The 15,921-nt window shown below is 37.9% G+C and overlaps 1 protein-coding gene across 1 annotated transcript; it reads right to left on the bottom strand.

The window, feature by feature from the left end:
- Positions 1-3,840: 3,840 nt before the first annotated feature.
- On the bottom strand, positions 3,841-12,643 carry LOC121912699 (CD209 antigen-like protein E). Its single transcript, XM_042435032.1, has 10 exons — positions 11,920-12,643; positions 11,611-11,689; positions 9,924-10,048; positions 9,476-9,554; positions 7,271-7,396; positions 6,127-6,204; positions 5,054-5,113; positions 4,761-4,912; positions 4,489-4,613; positions 3,841-4,398 (listed from the first exon to the last, which is right to left on the bottom strand). The coding sequence occupies exons 4-10, from the start codon at positions 9,492-9,494 to the stop codon at positions 4,203-4,205; spliced, it is 756 nt and encodes a 251-aa protein (XP_042290966.1). The 5' UTR covers positions 9,495-9,554; positions 9,924-10,048; positions 11,611-11,689; positions 11,920-12,643; the 3' UTR covers positions 3,841-4,202.
- Between the last annotated feature and the right edge of the window lie 3,278 nt (positions 12,644-15,921).

Below are 15,921 nucleotides of genomic sequence, written 5' to 3'. Positions count from 1 at the left end.
GCAGACAGGTTGTCCATAACGAAGTTGACAAACTAACTAGCAAAAATATGTTTTCCCTTAAAATATCAAAAAAGTTGTTAATGTTGAATGAATGAATATTTTAACTTAAACCACTGATTGTTTTATTGAGAAAACACAATACATTTGTACGTTTTTGTTTATGCGAAATATGCACCCCTAATTAGATATTCACTCATAAGTGTAACTATAAGTGGTGTAATCGTCATTTTAGGGATCAAACAGATTTTGCGGCTCCAGGTGTGTTTTATTTGGTGGGAAATGGGCTCAAATGGCTCTTTGTACGCTGAAGGTTGCTGACCCCTGCTCTAGAGTCTCAAGAGTCAGTAACAAAACATTTCATATTCATGAACACAAATTTAGAAGTACAGCAGATGTGGACGTACTGCCCCCTTCTGGATGTATCTTTACTGTGAATCTTTGCTTGCAGAATATTTTTTTTTAATCTCTGTTTTTATTGCTGTGGTCTTTTTACCTTTTTTATATATTCAGTTGCAAGTTTCTTTAGTTACAACATATTCTACAGCAGGAAAAGGAAGAACTGGAGCAGGAGAACACAACAACTAAGACAGTTGAAATGAGATAATAATGCATTTTTACTGCCATGCAGACCCCTTTAAAAACAATGTGTCAGATTATATTTAGCACAAATTATGTGCAATCACTGTCTGTCATCTGTTACATGTGATCCCTTCCTTTGCGGAGCATCTTCAAGAAACTACATTTTACTACATTCAACACAGTGAAGCTACACACAGCATCACTGTGTTGAATGATGTGTGTGCAGAGTTTTCTATTCAGGGGGAAAAGTCTCTCTGTGCTCACCTAAAATCTGAGTATAAGGTGTGTATCTACAAGCATGATTTGTGATATCACACTACCACTACCACTAGTTTGGGAAACCAATCGTGGTCCAGTATGAAATTTACACAAGTGTGATGTGGAAACTTGAAACCTGCAGCACACAAACACTGAGAATGGACTTTTCAGTGGATTACGAGACATCTTGTGTCCAGCAGTTAAACTTTCAAGATGAAAAATATTTACATATTCAAAGATTTCCCAGTGAAAGGAGTGGATGTAATCTATCAAACAAAGGTCAATTTAAATCGGCATTCATCTTTTTGGCCCCTTGGGGGCAGCAGAACAAAAAGTGAACAGGATATTAAAGGACTGGTTCACAATTTTTAAAGTCTGTCTCAAAACAACAGTCAGATGCCCAAATGAACAGTGAAAGAGGTTCTCAGTAATCTGTAATCATTCCTCCTGTTCATACTGGCTGTTTAAAGATCCCCTTCAACTGTGCTTTCAATGTAAATGATGGGGGCCAAAATCCACAGTGTGTCCACACAGTCATTTTGTGTGAAAATTCATTTAAAAATCATGTGGAGCTTATATGAGGCGTCAGCAGTCTGAGTTAGTCATATCAAGTGGATATGTGCTCCAACCTGCTGTATTCAACCTTTACTGGAAGTGTGTTTAACTCGCTGCAGAGCTGTGCACCTACACGCATAGTGAGGGCAGAAGAAGTCACACTGAATGATATTGATTCATGTTTATGTGAAACATGAACATGTATTGATATTCTTGGCTTTTTGCTCTGTCCTGCTGAATGTCCATGTCTATTACAGGCCATATCCTGTCATTTCCCTACAGTTAAAATGCTGTCAAGAACCATTAAAGAGAAGCACAGTGAATATTTCATTCCTCACCTCCTCCTGTGATGTTCATTCTGTCTGAGAGGAGCTTTAATCTTGTTTAAATCATAACTTAGAAACATAATATTTGATAAGAGAGCCTCTACTTCCTAACATTCCCCGTATAAAGTCATATATTTGTACTGATATGTTCTTACTTATGGAGGCAGACACTGTCAAATTTTTTTCTAATTTGAATTTTAATCAGGTATTTTGTTCAATTCAGGGGCAATTCAGAGTTTCCAATCAGCCTAACCTGCATGTATTTGTGTTGTTGGAGGAAACTGGAGTGCTGGGAGAAAAGCCACACAGACACGAGGAGAACACGCAAACTCCACACAGAAATAAGCAGCTGGTCAGGTGGAGGTGTTTCTGTGAGGCTGCAGTGCTGATAACTGAGCCAATGTGCCGCCCTGAAGAGGGAAGGAGGTTAGGAAAGATAGAGGGAGGACTGGAGAGAGGGTGGGGGTGAGGGAGGAAAAGAGGGAGGACAGAGAGAGGGAGATGGAGGGAGGGTGGAGAGGTGAAGGGGGGAGGAAGAGGGAGCTACTGCTGTCCGGCCTGTGTTGAACAACCAGCAGCTTCCTCCACGTTACTGTCACTGTCACACTTCTTCTTCTTCTACATCCAGCTCCAAAAAGCTTTTTTCTTCTCAGTCTTCTCCTCTTTTTCTGTCTGTTTCTTTTCTTTCTTTTCCTTCTTTGTTTTTTCCTCCTCTGTCTGTCTGTCTTCGCCTTCTTCTTGCGAGACCAGGAACATCTGAACATCTTCTTCTTTTTCAAATTTCCTCCAGTTTCTTCTTCTCCTCCATCTGTTTAACTCTGGCCTCCCAGGTCTCTTCTTCCTCAGCCAGATCCTTTGTGAGTTTCTCCTCCAGAGCGTCGCACTTGTTCTGCCACGTTTTCTGGCTCTGGAGGAGTTCAGTCTCTTTTCTGCTCAGCTGGATGGAGATCTCCGTCAGCCTCTCGGACAGATTCTTCTTCTCTTTCCTGAGCGTCAGGATTTCAGTGTCTCTCTGGTTGAGCGGCTCTTCCAGCTACTTCACCTTTTTCTGCCACTTATCCTGAATCTGCAGCTTCACCTGGAGCGTTTCATCTCTCAGCTCTGAGGCCGCTACTTTGCCTGCCTCCCATCCTGCCGTCATGGAGGTGTACTCCTCCTTCCAGAAGCGCTTCATTTGTGGGGTCTCCAGGGAATTCTTTTGGAGACGTATCTCTTTAAGATGATGTATAGTTTCTCTTTTCATGTTCCTCTTTTGAGTTCCTCTTTGCTTGCTAGATCTGCCTCCAGCTTGTTAATTGTTACTTTGGTGTTTCGTAACTTGCGTTTAACTTCCGGAGGCTGAAAACATGATCGCTATTATTAGTCTTTGGAGCCGTCTCTAGACAAACTAACGTGACTAAACCCTTGTAATGAAGGAACATGTGACCCAGTGCAACAGTTTGCCTAATTGACGTGTTTTTTAATAGTTCTTGGGCAACAATGGAGGTCTACAGCACAGAGGAATAAGATCAATTAGGCTTTAGATACACACACAATACTTGTAAGTAGATCAATTCATTGTTGGTTTGGCTCCAAACATGAGATTTGTTAACAATAAGAAAAATGTAGAAAATCGCCAGCCTTATCCTTTTAACCATTTTCTGAAACACTGTCAGAGCTCTGTGAACACTAAGAGCAATCACCACACCATTTTCTACTGAGCACTCAAAACTTTTCTTATTATTAAATAAATTATTATTGTAATTTCTTATTGAGACTTACACACACAAACCAAATAATAAAGTCAAATAGCCTCTATAGCCAACTGAATAAACTCATGTCATACAAACACCGTTTTCAACTGTGTATTTACTGTCACGGTTCACCTTTCTGTCATGTCCCCTAATGACAGTAAGTATATATGTAACAGTGATGTAAAAAAAGACAATACATAAATGAAAGTACAGTAAAAACAAAGGCCTCAGTACAGAAATGCATGTGCATAAGTAAGTATTTATTTAAAAAGAAACATTGTAAATGTCCTCCAGCAAAATATTTTGTCATGGTGTAACCCTCCCCTCCATATCACATGGGAATCCCTGAGATACTCTGTAAACTACATTTAACATGTGATAAGCTGCACTAAAATTTGAGGACAAACATTTTACCACTTGAACTGAAATGTTCATCTATTATTATATTTTTGAAATATATGACACATGTATGTTTGAAAAGTTTGGACAGTTTTCTGCATACAATGAACATTTTGATATACACGTCTAGCGTAGAGACACTAACTCAATGCATCACTGGATCATCTGAACATATTTGGACTCATATATTTGAAACGACAAACAAGAAATGTGAATACAGTTGTGAGAAAATGAACTGCAGATTTGAGAATAGCACACTGTGTTGTAAGAATCATGATTTTTATTTGATAATTGTGCCAAAGCAACTGATGAAAATTGTAAATAGTCTGAGAAGTCTGAGCTCAACTGGATTTCAGAAACACATAACCCTACTAAATCCTTTTTCTGCTTGTTTCTCACAAATACTTTTGTGAGGCACATCACAGGATTTATCAAACCAACAGTTCAGATCTTTAGTTTCTCCTTTCTCTCCCATCCTCACACAGTCCTCTCCTTCAGGATTTTCCCCTTTCCAATTATCCGGCTCAGGTTTTCGCCAGAAAGACAAACTAAAGGATGGAGAACAGAAAGACTTGGTTAAATAAAAACAAGTTGATTAGATTTTTTGATTTTTAGAAATGTTTTCACAACAATCAAACCTTGTGTTCAGTGGTGAGCCGTCCACCCAAAACCATTTGCCCTCTTTCTTTGAGTCTGTCAGTCCGATCCAGAACCTGTCCTCATGATAGTTCATTTTGTCACTCAGTTTCTTTGACAAGAATGTCTGAAGAGGAAAAGTTGAAATGATGATATGTAACATGACTTTTCTGTGCTGAGACACCATGTTAACTGATTCAGAAACATAAGGATGTGATAAAATGCACGAGAACACAGTCAGTGTGCTACATGAACCTGCTGCAGTGTTTTATACCTGCTCTTCCCTGCTGTCTATCTTCACCAGGTCTCCTCCTTGAATTTGGCAGTAATGTCTGCTCTCTTCCCAGGATGAAATTATGATGGAGAAATAATAGCACTTCCCTCCACGTTGCAGCCAGCCTTTGTCACATTTCAGGCATGAATCATCTTTGAAGAGATTACAGCAAGGAATTGAGTCAGGTGGAACAAATCACTGTTTATCTAACTTTTGTTACCTGTCAATCCATTATAGCCTCTATAATCATCATCAGAAGTTACAAACGTGTGAAGGAAGAATCCATCACTTACTTGGTTTTATTTCAGGAGGTTGTAGGCAGGAAGGTGGCACCACCTTTCTAGAGAGTGTCTCTGTTGAAAAAGAAAGGATAAAAAAGAAATGTCACTTTCATCATTCTTATTTAGAAATGTTGCTCCCAGCCTCTCTGACATTTCAGGCATGAATCACCTTTGAAGAGATTCTCATGAAGACTTCAGTCAGGTCTAACAAGTTTATATTTGTGTAATTTGGGGGCAGCAGAAACTTTGAGGAGGAAGAGTTTGAATCTGAGAGCAGCTGAAACAATTAGAACAAATTAATGAACCTTCATAGATACAACATGCTGCCTTTGAGCAAGGCACCTACCTTGCAACTTACTGACGCATTCAGTATGAACTGATGCAAAATAAATAATAAAATCGATCCCATCTGACTGACTGTATCTGTTGTTTGTGTTTGGGTCAGTTTGTAGTATTATTAGAGGGTGTAACAGCATCAGAGAACAAATGTGAAGGGAAAATGCATTACTTATTAGAGCCTGTCTGTTATGAAAATAATTTAGAAAATCAATTTCAGTTGTGTTAACAAAACTGTTCACACTATTGTCAACATAGAAAGAGCAATTACATTAAAATACATTAATAACTGGGATCATTGGCCTACTGAAGTTAGGAGGACAATCCAAGCTCCACAGCTAAGAAGATGTTGGCTCTCCACCGGCAACTTCCTCACACACTTACATGAACACAATGGCTAAACACATTTCTCAATGTGATCATTGTAGAGCTCTCAGTGGCTAGAATGCATGGTGCAAGTGAGAGAAGTGTTACACAATGGACAGGAGCCTATGATAAGGTCTGTCTGTCTTCTGTCTCTGTTTGATGCAGGTATGATGCTGTAACGTTTCAACTTATTCTGAGATCTGTATTTTATGTGTTTTGGTTGTAATTTCATTGCTCTCCTTTGAGAAAATTAAAAAAGAAAACAACATTTTATGACAAAAGAAGGATGACAATCCAAGTTAAATCCAAAACTTCACATTTTAAGATGACATTTTTGTGTTAGATTTGTGGACAGTTTCAAACCCAAACTCTGACAGTCTTACCATTGAGATGTCTTTGTACTTCTTTGTACTTGGTTTTCAGCATTTGGAGACTTTCCTTGGTTTGCATGTTGACCATAGCTGATGGGGGGAAAAGAAACACCTCTTTTTGTTAATCAGTGCTTGATAATGAGCAATGATGACAATCTAGTTTCACCGAAAGACAAAACTCACTAATGTTACAACTTTTCTCAGTAGCTTTGGCACAAATAACTCTATAATGATAAATTTCATAACTCTTAAAAAATGAAATTCTTCAATTCACAGGTTTTCTAGCATCAGAGTATGCATTTATTGTTGCTTTTACACATCATTCAAAAGTACAATTATGTTAAACGGATCACTCTACTGTTTCATTAGAAACTTTGTTCCTTTTAGATGAGTTTATGTTCATTGTGTGAATCTTCACAGGCATTATTTTAAGTTACACAATTCACTGTAAATCTTGACTTTTGTATCAGAAGATTTCATGGGTCACATTCAGTTGGCTGTAAAGGATATTTGATTTTACTGTTGGGTTAGTGTGTGTTAATGAGATTATGCATGTCTCCAAAATGAAAAAAAAGACTGATTAGTATTGTTTGATTTAATAATTCATGCTTGCATGTTGTACACCCACAACATTTATTGAATTATTAAATCAAGAGCACAAATTACTAATTTGAGATCACGAAATGATTAAATAAATGATTAAATCAAGTGCCCAAGTAATTATTTTTGTGGACTTGTTAAATACAGGTTCCATCAATAGTGAAATAAGTGACCTGTGTGCATGTACTATAGAGGTAAAGGGACTCTGGTCATAAATCCTTTGACATTTAACTGTCTTGACCTGAGCAAAGACAATAAGAAACATCACTTGCTGGCAGAGAAGCACTGATTGATGAAGTTACTTTGACAATAAAGATAAATATCTTGAGTTGGTCTTTTGCTGGACAGTTGAAGTGCAGCACAGTATAAAATGATGTGGTGATTTATTTCTTAGTGTTTTGAGAACTGCAACATTGTTTCAGAAAATGTGCTTTAAGCAACTGAGAAAAACTGTAAATGAGGTGATTAAAGTTTTTCAGGTAAGTTTAGTTATTTTAGATCAGCCACCTGATTGTTCTAAAAGTAAAACTACATTGATAAAACTGTACAAACTTACAGACACGATAAATAACAATGAGAGCGGCAACCAAAAGAGCGCTGAGAACCAGCAGGGCCACTCTCTCTGATGTGACCTTTGACCCTTCTTTTGACACTGCATGTTGTTGGGAGTCAAGAGCTTCACCTGTTACAGTTAGAAGAGACTGAGATGTAAATTAGACTTGAGTTTGGGTACAGAGTATTGACACAACATGCACACCTGTACAATATAATGCAGCCAGACTTAAAGGACGGATTCTCAATTTTTCAAGTGTGTCTTAAAACAACAGTCAGGAGCCCAAATGAACATTGAAACATGTTTTTCTTGCTGTACTCATTTCTCCTGTTCATACTGACCATTAGAAGATCCCTTCATAATGAACTTAAAATGTAAGTGATGGGGGACTTTGATGCTAAAAAGACTGTAAATGTGGCAGATATCCACTTGATATGACTAACTCAGACTGCTGAAGCCTCATATAAGCAGATAAACATTTCCATAAATGTTTGCACAAAACAAGGATTGTAGATTTTGGCCCCACTTACATTGTAAGCATATTTAGAAAGGATCTTATAATAACCAGTGTGAACAGGAGGAATGATTAAAGTGAGCAAAACCTGTTTCAATGTTCATTTGAAAACTGACTGTTGTTTTAAGACAGACTTGAAAATCTGGGAACTTGTCCTTTAAAACCTCTCTGACATAATCTCCACAGAAACAGAATATTATAAGGTAGCATTTTTTGCAGGACTGTTGTATTAGAGGATCACACAGATGTTCATATTACTGCACCTGCAGAAACCTTAACGTTGAATTATTTTTGTCTGCAATTTTGGATTTTCATCTTTGCATCATTGAAAAATCTCTTATTAGTAAAATATTATTGAAGCCGAATGACCACGACAGCCAAGACGTGGTCCTCTGAACTGGGCACCTATTGTGTTTGCTACATGCATTGACATACGAATATATAGCAAATATAACAACAAACATATAATTGATAGAGAAAAAAAACACTTTATATGAGTACTGCTATCACTATAAGAACATGTAAACATGGTTACAAACCTTATTTAGAGATAATTTAATTTGATTGATTTCAACATCAGAGGTAAACAAGGCCAGTATTTATGCAACTGACAGTAAAATTTTGAACTTAAGTGAAAGATAAGACTTTTACTCTTACTCACAAACTAAAGAATAAAAACTATTTATCACCTTTTAATTTCTTTTGACTTAAAAACACTCCTGGTTGCATACAAATAACAATCAGCAAGACAAGTAATTTACCAAAAGGTAAAGAGACCTTCAGACTTGATACTTTGTGTGTCAGATAACTTAAAGTTCTTCAAAAATATTCTTCATGGCCACTTCCTCATTTGTTATCTGCCTTCCTGTCTTCACTCCTTTAATGGTATAATTGTGGATCTCCTCACACCCAGTGCCTGCCTGCCTTTCTTTCTTTCTTTTTTTTTTTCTTTCTTTCTTTCTTTCTTTCTTTCTATTTTTCTTTGTTGACTGGCAGGAAACAGTTAAGAAAAACAGGAGAGATTTAACAGGAGAACGAGAAGACACATACAAATAAAGCTGCACAAACACGGTCTGATTAAAAACTCTTAAAGTTACATTATATTTGCCATAAGGTTTGGTCAAACTTGGAAGTATGTCTATATTTCATTCAGGCAGCTGAAGCCTGTGTGACGAACCTCTTCTGCTGCTGTTGAAGCAGTAAAACAGGCCTACTTCCTCAATTATAATCCAAAGTACACTAAATAGAAATACGACTTTACCTCAAACTATTCAATTAGCATATCTGTAAATATAGCTCAAATTTATATGGAAAAAAAATCTGATGAATTTGAGAATTCTGAAGTTGCAGAAAATTTCATCAACTTAAAAGTGGTCATCAAGAGGATCTTACAGGACGAATGACGTGTGATTAACTGGTAAAGAAGTTTAACCACAAACTTGGTTTACTTTGTAAAAACAGGAAATACTTATTTATAGGATACAACGCTGAAGCTGGTTTCAAGCACTTTGAAATTACTTTAAATTACAGTCTTTTAGAGGAAGAATACATGTTTTTCTCTTGGAAAAAAACTCAATTTCGATTAGACTGGTGGCTGTTTGCCTGATGATGACCTCTGGGGTCTGACTGTAGGGGTCAGAGGTCATCATTCCCCTCCCAGTAGATTAACCACCACCTCCATTTCTAGTTTTTACCTTCTGTGTGACTCATCATGCAGAGTTTTCAAGATCCTGGCTTCAGAGTAAAGGGTGACAGTCACTGAGGAAGCTTTCTCTGCAACAAAAAAACCCCACAACACTAAACTGCTGTTGGGTCCTTTTGAAATAATCTGTGAAGATAACATTTCCATTTATTCTGTAAATGTTCATATTTTACTCAAGTTATAACATTAAAACACCTTGTGGAAGTATTCGGTATCTTTTTGAAAAGCTTTGGCATTGATAGATAGATAGATAGATAGATAGATAGATAGATAGATAGATAGATAGATAGATAGATAGATAGATCATTGTATTTAAGACTCACCGTTGACCTTTCTCCACTGCTCTCTTTAGGGTTGTGAGCTTCCACATTAATCTTTGGTATTTCACCACTGTGTGAAAAACATCCTGTCACCCAAAAATGTTTTCACAACAATCAAACCTTGTGTTCAGTGGTGAGTCATCCACCCAAAACCATTTGTTCTCTTCCTCTGAGTCTGTCAGTCTGACCCAGAACTTGTCCTCTTCATAGTTCATTTTGTCACTCAGTTTCTTCTCCAAGAATGTCTGAAGAGGAAAAGTTGATGAAAATGATGATATGTAACATGACTTTTCTGTGCTGCGACACCATGTTAACTGCTTCACAATCACAAATATGTGATAAAATACACAAGAACAGAGTCAGTGCTCTACATGAACCTGCTGCAGTGTTTTATACCTGCTCCTTCATACTGTCTATCTTCACCAGGTCTCCTCCATGACTTTGGCAGAGATGTCTGGTCTCTTCCCAGGATGAATAATTGGTGGAGAAATAATAACACTTTCCTCTAAATTGCTCCCAGACTTTGTCACATTTCAGGCCTTGAATCATCTTTATTAACAATTTAACAACAAACATATAGTTGATACAGAAAAAATAACACTTTATATGAGTACTGCTATCACTATAAGAACATGTAAACATGGTTACAAACTTTTTACTTTGGAAATAATTTAATTTGATTGATTTCAACATCAGAGGTAAACAAGGCCAGTATTTATGCAACTGCTAATAGTAAACTTTTGAACTTAATTGAAAGATAAAAGTAAAAATCCTTCACTTTTACTCCTACTCACAAACTAAAGAATAAAAACTATTTATCACCTTTTAATTTCTTTTGACTTAAAAACACTCCTGGTTGCATACAAATAACAATCAGCAAGACAAGAAATTACCAAAAGGTAAAGAGACCTTAAGACTTGATACTTTGTGTGTCAGATAACTTAAAGTTCCTCAAAAATATTCTTCATGGCCACTTCCTCATTTGTTATCTGCCTTCCTGTCTTCACTCCTTTAATGGTATAATTGTAGATCTCCTCACACCCAGTGCCTTTCTTTCTTTCTTTCTTTCTTTCTGTCTTTCTATTTTTCTGTTTTTCTTTGTTGACTGGCAGGAAACAGTTAAGAAAAACAGGAGAGATTTAACAGGAGAATGAGATGACATGTACAAATAAAGCTGCACAAACACGGTCTGATTAAAAACTCTTAAAGTTACATTATATTTGCCATAAAGTTTGGTCAAACTTGGAAGTAAGTCTATATTTCATTCAGGCAGCTGAAGCCTGTGTGACGAACCTCCTCTGCTGCTGTTGAAGCAGTAAAATAGGTGTACTTCCTAATTATAATCCAAAGTACACTAAATACAAATACAACTTTACCTCAAACAATTCAATTAGCATATCTGTAAATATACCTCAAATTTATATGGAAAAAAAAATCTGATGTATTTGAGAATTCTGAAGTTGCAGAAAAGTTCATCAATTTAAAAGTGGTCATCAAGAGGATTACAGTACAAATGACGTATGATTAACCGGTAAAGAAGTTTAACCACAATCTTGGTTTACTTTGTAAAAACAGGAAATACTTATTTATAGGATACAACGCTGAAGATGGTTTCAAGCTCTTTGAAATTACTTTAAATTACAGTCTTTTAGAAGAAGAATACAAGTTTTTCTCTTGGAAAAAAACTCAATTTCGTTTAGACTGGTGGCTGTTTGCCTGATGATGACCTCTGGGGTCTGACTGTAGGGTCAGAGGTCATCATTCCCCTCCAAGTAGATTAACCACCACCTCCATTTCTAGTTTTTACCTTCTTTGTGACTCATCATGCAGAGTTTTCAAGATCCTGACTTCAGAGTAAAAGGTGACAGTCACTGAGGAAGCTTTCTCTGCAACAAAAGAACACAACACTAAACTGCTGTTGGGTCCTTTTGAAATAATCGGTGTAACTGCGGAAGATAAAATTTCCATTTATTCTGTAAATGTTCGTATTTTACTCAAGTTATAACAAATGAAAACACCTTGTGGAAGTATTTAGTACCTTTCTGAAAAGCTTTGGCATAGATGGATAGATGGGTGGATGGATAGATATATAGACAGAATTGTATTTAAGACTCACCATTGACCTTTCCCCGTATCATTGGTTCTGTCCCAGTCTGGCTCCACGTCCCTCCACCAGTCCACCAGGTTCCCTCTGACTTTTTCCCAGTTTGTTGAACTTGACTGAGTGGCAGTAGGCCCTGCAGGTTGACACTGAAGTTTGCTTTCACACTTATCTTCAGGAAATGTGACTGAAGACTGTTGCTTGCTACACACTGACCCTCATAGATATTATGTGCAAAAGTGAACTGAGAGCAACAGTTGTCTTTTAGTCCTATTTTATTGTTACATGCAGGCCACTCCTCTTGACAAACTTGTTGTTTGATGTTTATGTCAACAGCAATGTATGTTTGAGTTCTTTAAGGATGCTAAGGTTTCAATGTTATGTTGAGGTGTTTGTGCTGTTTCTGCTCAGTGTGACTTGTGTATTTAAGTTATATTCATGTGTATGCTGTGTTTTTAGTTTTCACTTTGCCCTGTGTTTTTCCTCCTGTGTTCCCAGCCTGCTTTTCCCTCCACTCTTCCCTCTTCACCTGCCCTGCACCATCTTCGTTAGCCCTGCCCTTTTCCCAGTATCTTCCCCAGCCTATCAGCTTCTTTCCCATTTCCTGTTTTATCCCCTCATTCCCCTCACTTGAGTTTCTTCGCCCACCTCCCCACCTGCACCTCATCTCCTCTTTAGTTCAGTTAGTGTTTTAGTCCTGTGTTTCAGTTCAGTTTTGCTCTGCCTGTTTTTGTCTTGTTCCATTTTCCTGTGCCTGCACATCTGGATCTTTATTAAAGAGACATTGTTCAGTTCGTTCTGGCTGATTTGTCCTGTATTTGGGTCCATCTTCTGCTACTCCCCCTGACAGAAGGATCCAACCAGTCATGGACCCAGCAGACATTCACCAGCCCTGCTTGCCTTTTTCCTAGCATGATTCTGGAGTTACACAGGATGTCTTTTTAAATGAAGAGCCAAACTTCCTTAAATCACCTTCTGTTTACTGGAAGAAGGACCCTGAATTTTCCCAAGAAGTGACTTTTTTCAAGTGGAAATACAATTTAAATCCTGCCCTCCCAAGTCCATCATTCCAGTCTCCCATGTTTCCCTGGGGTCTCCCAGCTCCTCCCTGGAGCAGCTGTCTCCCAGTCTGCTAGCTTTGAGCCAGCTAGCCAGCAGCTGATCCTGTATTCCCTCATGAAACTTAGGTGGAGCAGCTGAGGAGCCACCTTGAAGTCCAGAGGTCACCCTTTAAAGGGACTCGCCTTTTCATTTTCATGGGGTACTGAGGAGTCTCCAAAAGAAGGTGTGGTCCCCATGGCTCATGATACTCCTGGACTCTCTCAGCAGTTCAGTGCCACAGAGTCCCTGTCCCGCGGCTCTTTCAATCCTCTGCCCTGGCTCTCTGTGGCTTTGAAACAAAATATCTATAAATAATGGCTATTTAATTTTAATTTATTTCATTTTATTTAGTTAGTTTATTTTAATGTAATATTTGTTATTTTGGAGAGTTAGATGATCTTGTAATATAAAAATAAAACGTGTTTTAATATTTTGTCACCTGCCGGGCCGTTGCCGGGCAACAGGTAAGTGCATTTTTTGAGCGGTCTACCCCCGGTACGTTAACGATGGAAAAATCCCCCCCCCCCCCCCAAAAAAAGAACTTTTTAATGCTTCATGGACAGATTTATTTGTCTTAACTTTTACTGTTGACGAGAATGGTTGGCAATGGTTGACGAGAAATTGGCGAACAACAAAAAAATCAAACCTTGAGAGACATTTCCAAAACAAATATTCAGCTTTTGCTGAAAAATACCCAGCTGGAGATGATCGAAAAAGAGCAGTTTCGGAACTGCTGCGGAAAACTGACCAGAGCAAAAACACTTTGAAGAGGTGGATGAAGTCTACAAATTCATGCACTTCGGTTAGTTGTGTGGCAGCTCAGGAGATCACCAGGCACGGGAAGCCGTTGAACATGCTGCTTCTGATCTCCTTTGAGGTACATCGTACATCCACACAGGTTGGAGTTTTGCATAACATATCTTAAAACTATCTTAATGACCTGTAAGGCAGATTTATGATTAAAAATACTCCTGACCTTAATGACAGTGCTGAGTGTAACGGGGGATTATATTAGCCTCACAGTTTATAATACCCCCGTTAAGTTTGTTTTATATCGCTGATAATAGTGACAGCCTACAGTCTCTGCGTTGTGTTGTGATGATGATGATGATGATGATGATGATGATGATGGTGGTGGTGGACTAACGGCTGACAGTTAGTAACATCAGTTGACTCCAACGAAGACACCCAGACAGCTCCGATGTCGATTCAATGATGTCTGTTTATTGCTTACAAGCACTTCGGGATCTGGGGGATACAAGCCCGCTCTCAGTAAAACTATTTAACATAAATAAAATCATAATCTGTTTATACGAAATATGCACCCCTAATTAGATATTCACTCATAAGTGTAACTATAAGTGGTGTAATCGTCATTTTAGGGATCAAACAGATTTTGCGGCTCCAGGTGTGTTTTATTTGGGGGGAAATGGGCTCAAATGGCTCTTTGTACGCTGAAGGTTGCTGACCCCTGCTCTAGAGTCTCAAGAGTCAGTAACAAAACATTTCATATTCATGAACACAAATTTAGAAGTACAGCAGATGTGGACGTACTGCCCCCTTCTGGATGTATCTTTACTATGAATCTTTGCTTGCAGAATATTTTTTTTTTAATCTCTGTTTTTATTGCTGTGGTCTTTTTACATTTTTTATATATTCAGTTGCAAGTTTCTTTAGTTACAACATATTCTACAGCAGGAAAAGAAAGAACTGGAGCAGGAGAACACAACAACTAAGACAGTTGAAATGAGATAATAATGCATTTTTACTGCCATGCAGACCCCTTTAAAAACAATGTGTCAGATTATATTTAGCACAAATTATGTGCAATCACTGTCTGTCATCTGTTACATGTGATTCCTTCCTTTGTGGAACATCTTCAAGAAACTACATTTTACTACATTCAACACAGTGAAGCTGTGTGTAGCTTCACTGTGTTGAATGATGTGTGTGCAGAGTTTGTATTCAGGGGGGAAAGTCTCTCTGTGTTCACCTAAAATCTGAGTATAAGGTGTGTATCTACAAGCATGATTTGTGATATCACAACTAGTTTGGGAAACCAATCGTGGTCCAGTATGAAACTTACACAAGTGTGATGTGGAAACTTGAAACCTGCAGCACACAAACACTGAGAATGGACTTTTCAGTGGATGAAGAGACATCTTGTGTCCAGCAGTTAAACTTTCAAGATGAAAAATATTTACATATATCAAGATTTCCCAGTGAAAGGAGTGGATGTAATCTATCAAACAAGTCAACTTAAATCTGCATTCATCTTTTTGGCCCCTTGGTGGCAGCAGAACAAAAAGTGAACAGGATATTAAAGGACTGGTTCACAATTTTTAAAGTCTGTCTTAAAACAACAGTCAGATGCCCAAATGAACAGTGAAAGAGGTTCTCAGTAATCTGTAATCATTCCTCCTGTTCATACTGGCTGTTTAAAGATCCCCTTCAACTGTGCTTTCAATGTAAGTGATGGGGGCCAAAATCTACAGTGTATCCACACAGTCATTTTGTGTGAAAATTCATTTAATAATCATATGGAGCTTATATGAGGCGTCAGCAGTCTGAGTTAGTCATATCAAGTGGATATGTGCTCCAACCTGCTGTATTCAACCTTTACTGGAAGTGTGTTTAACTCGCTGCAGAGCTGTGCACCTACACGCATAGTGAGGGCAGAAGAAGTCACACTGAATGATATTGATTCATGTTTATGTGAAACATGAACATGTATTGATATTCTTGGCTTTTTGCTCTGTCCTGCTGAATGTCCATGTCTATTACAGGCCATATCCTGTCATTTCCCTACAGTTAAAATGCTGTCAGGAACCATTAAAGAGAAGCACAGTGAATATTTCATTCCTCACCTCCTCCTGTGATGTTCATTCTGTCTGAGAGGAGCTTTAATCTTGTTTA

Source organism: Thunnus maccoyii, chromosome 15, assembly GCF_910596095.1.
Source record: "Thunnus maccoyii chromosome 15, fThuMac1.1, whole genome shotgun sequence".
Lineage (NCBI taxonomy): Eukaryota > Metazoa > Chordata > Actinopteri > Scombriformes > Scombridae > Thunnus > Thunnus maccoyii.
Note: the sequence above shows the minus strand (reverse complement) of the source record. Positions and strands in the feature narration are given on the sequence as shown.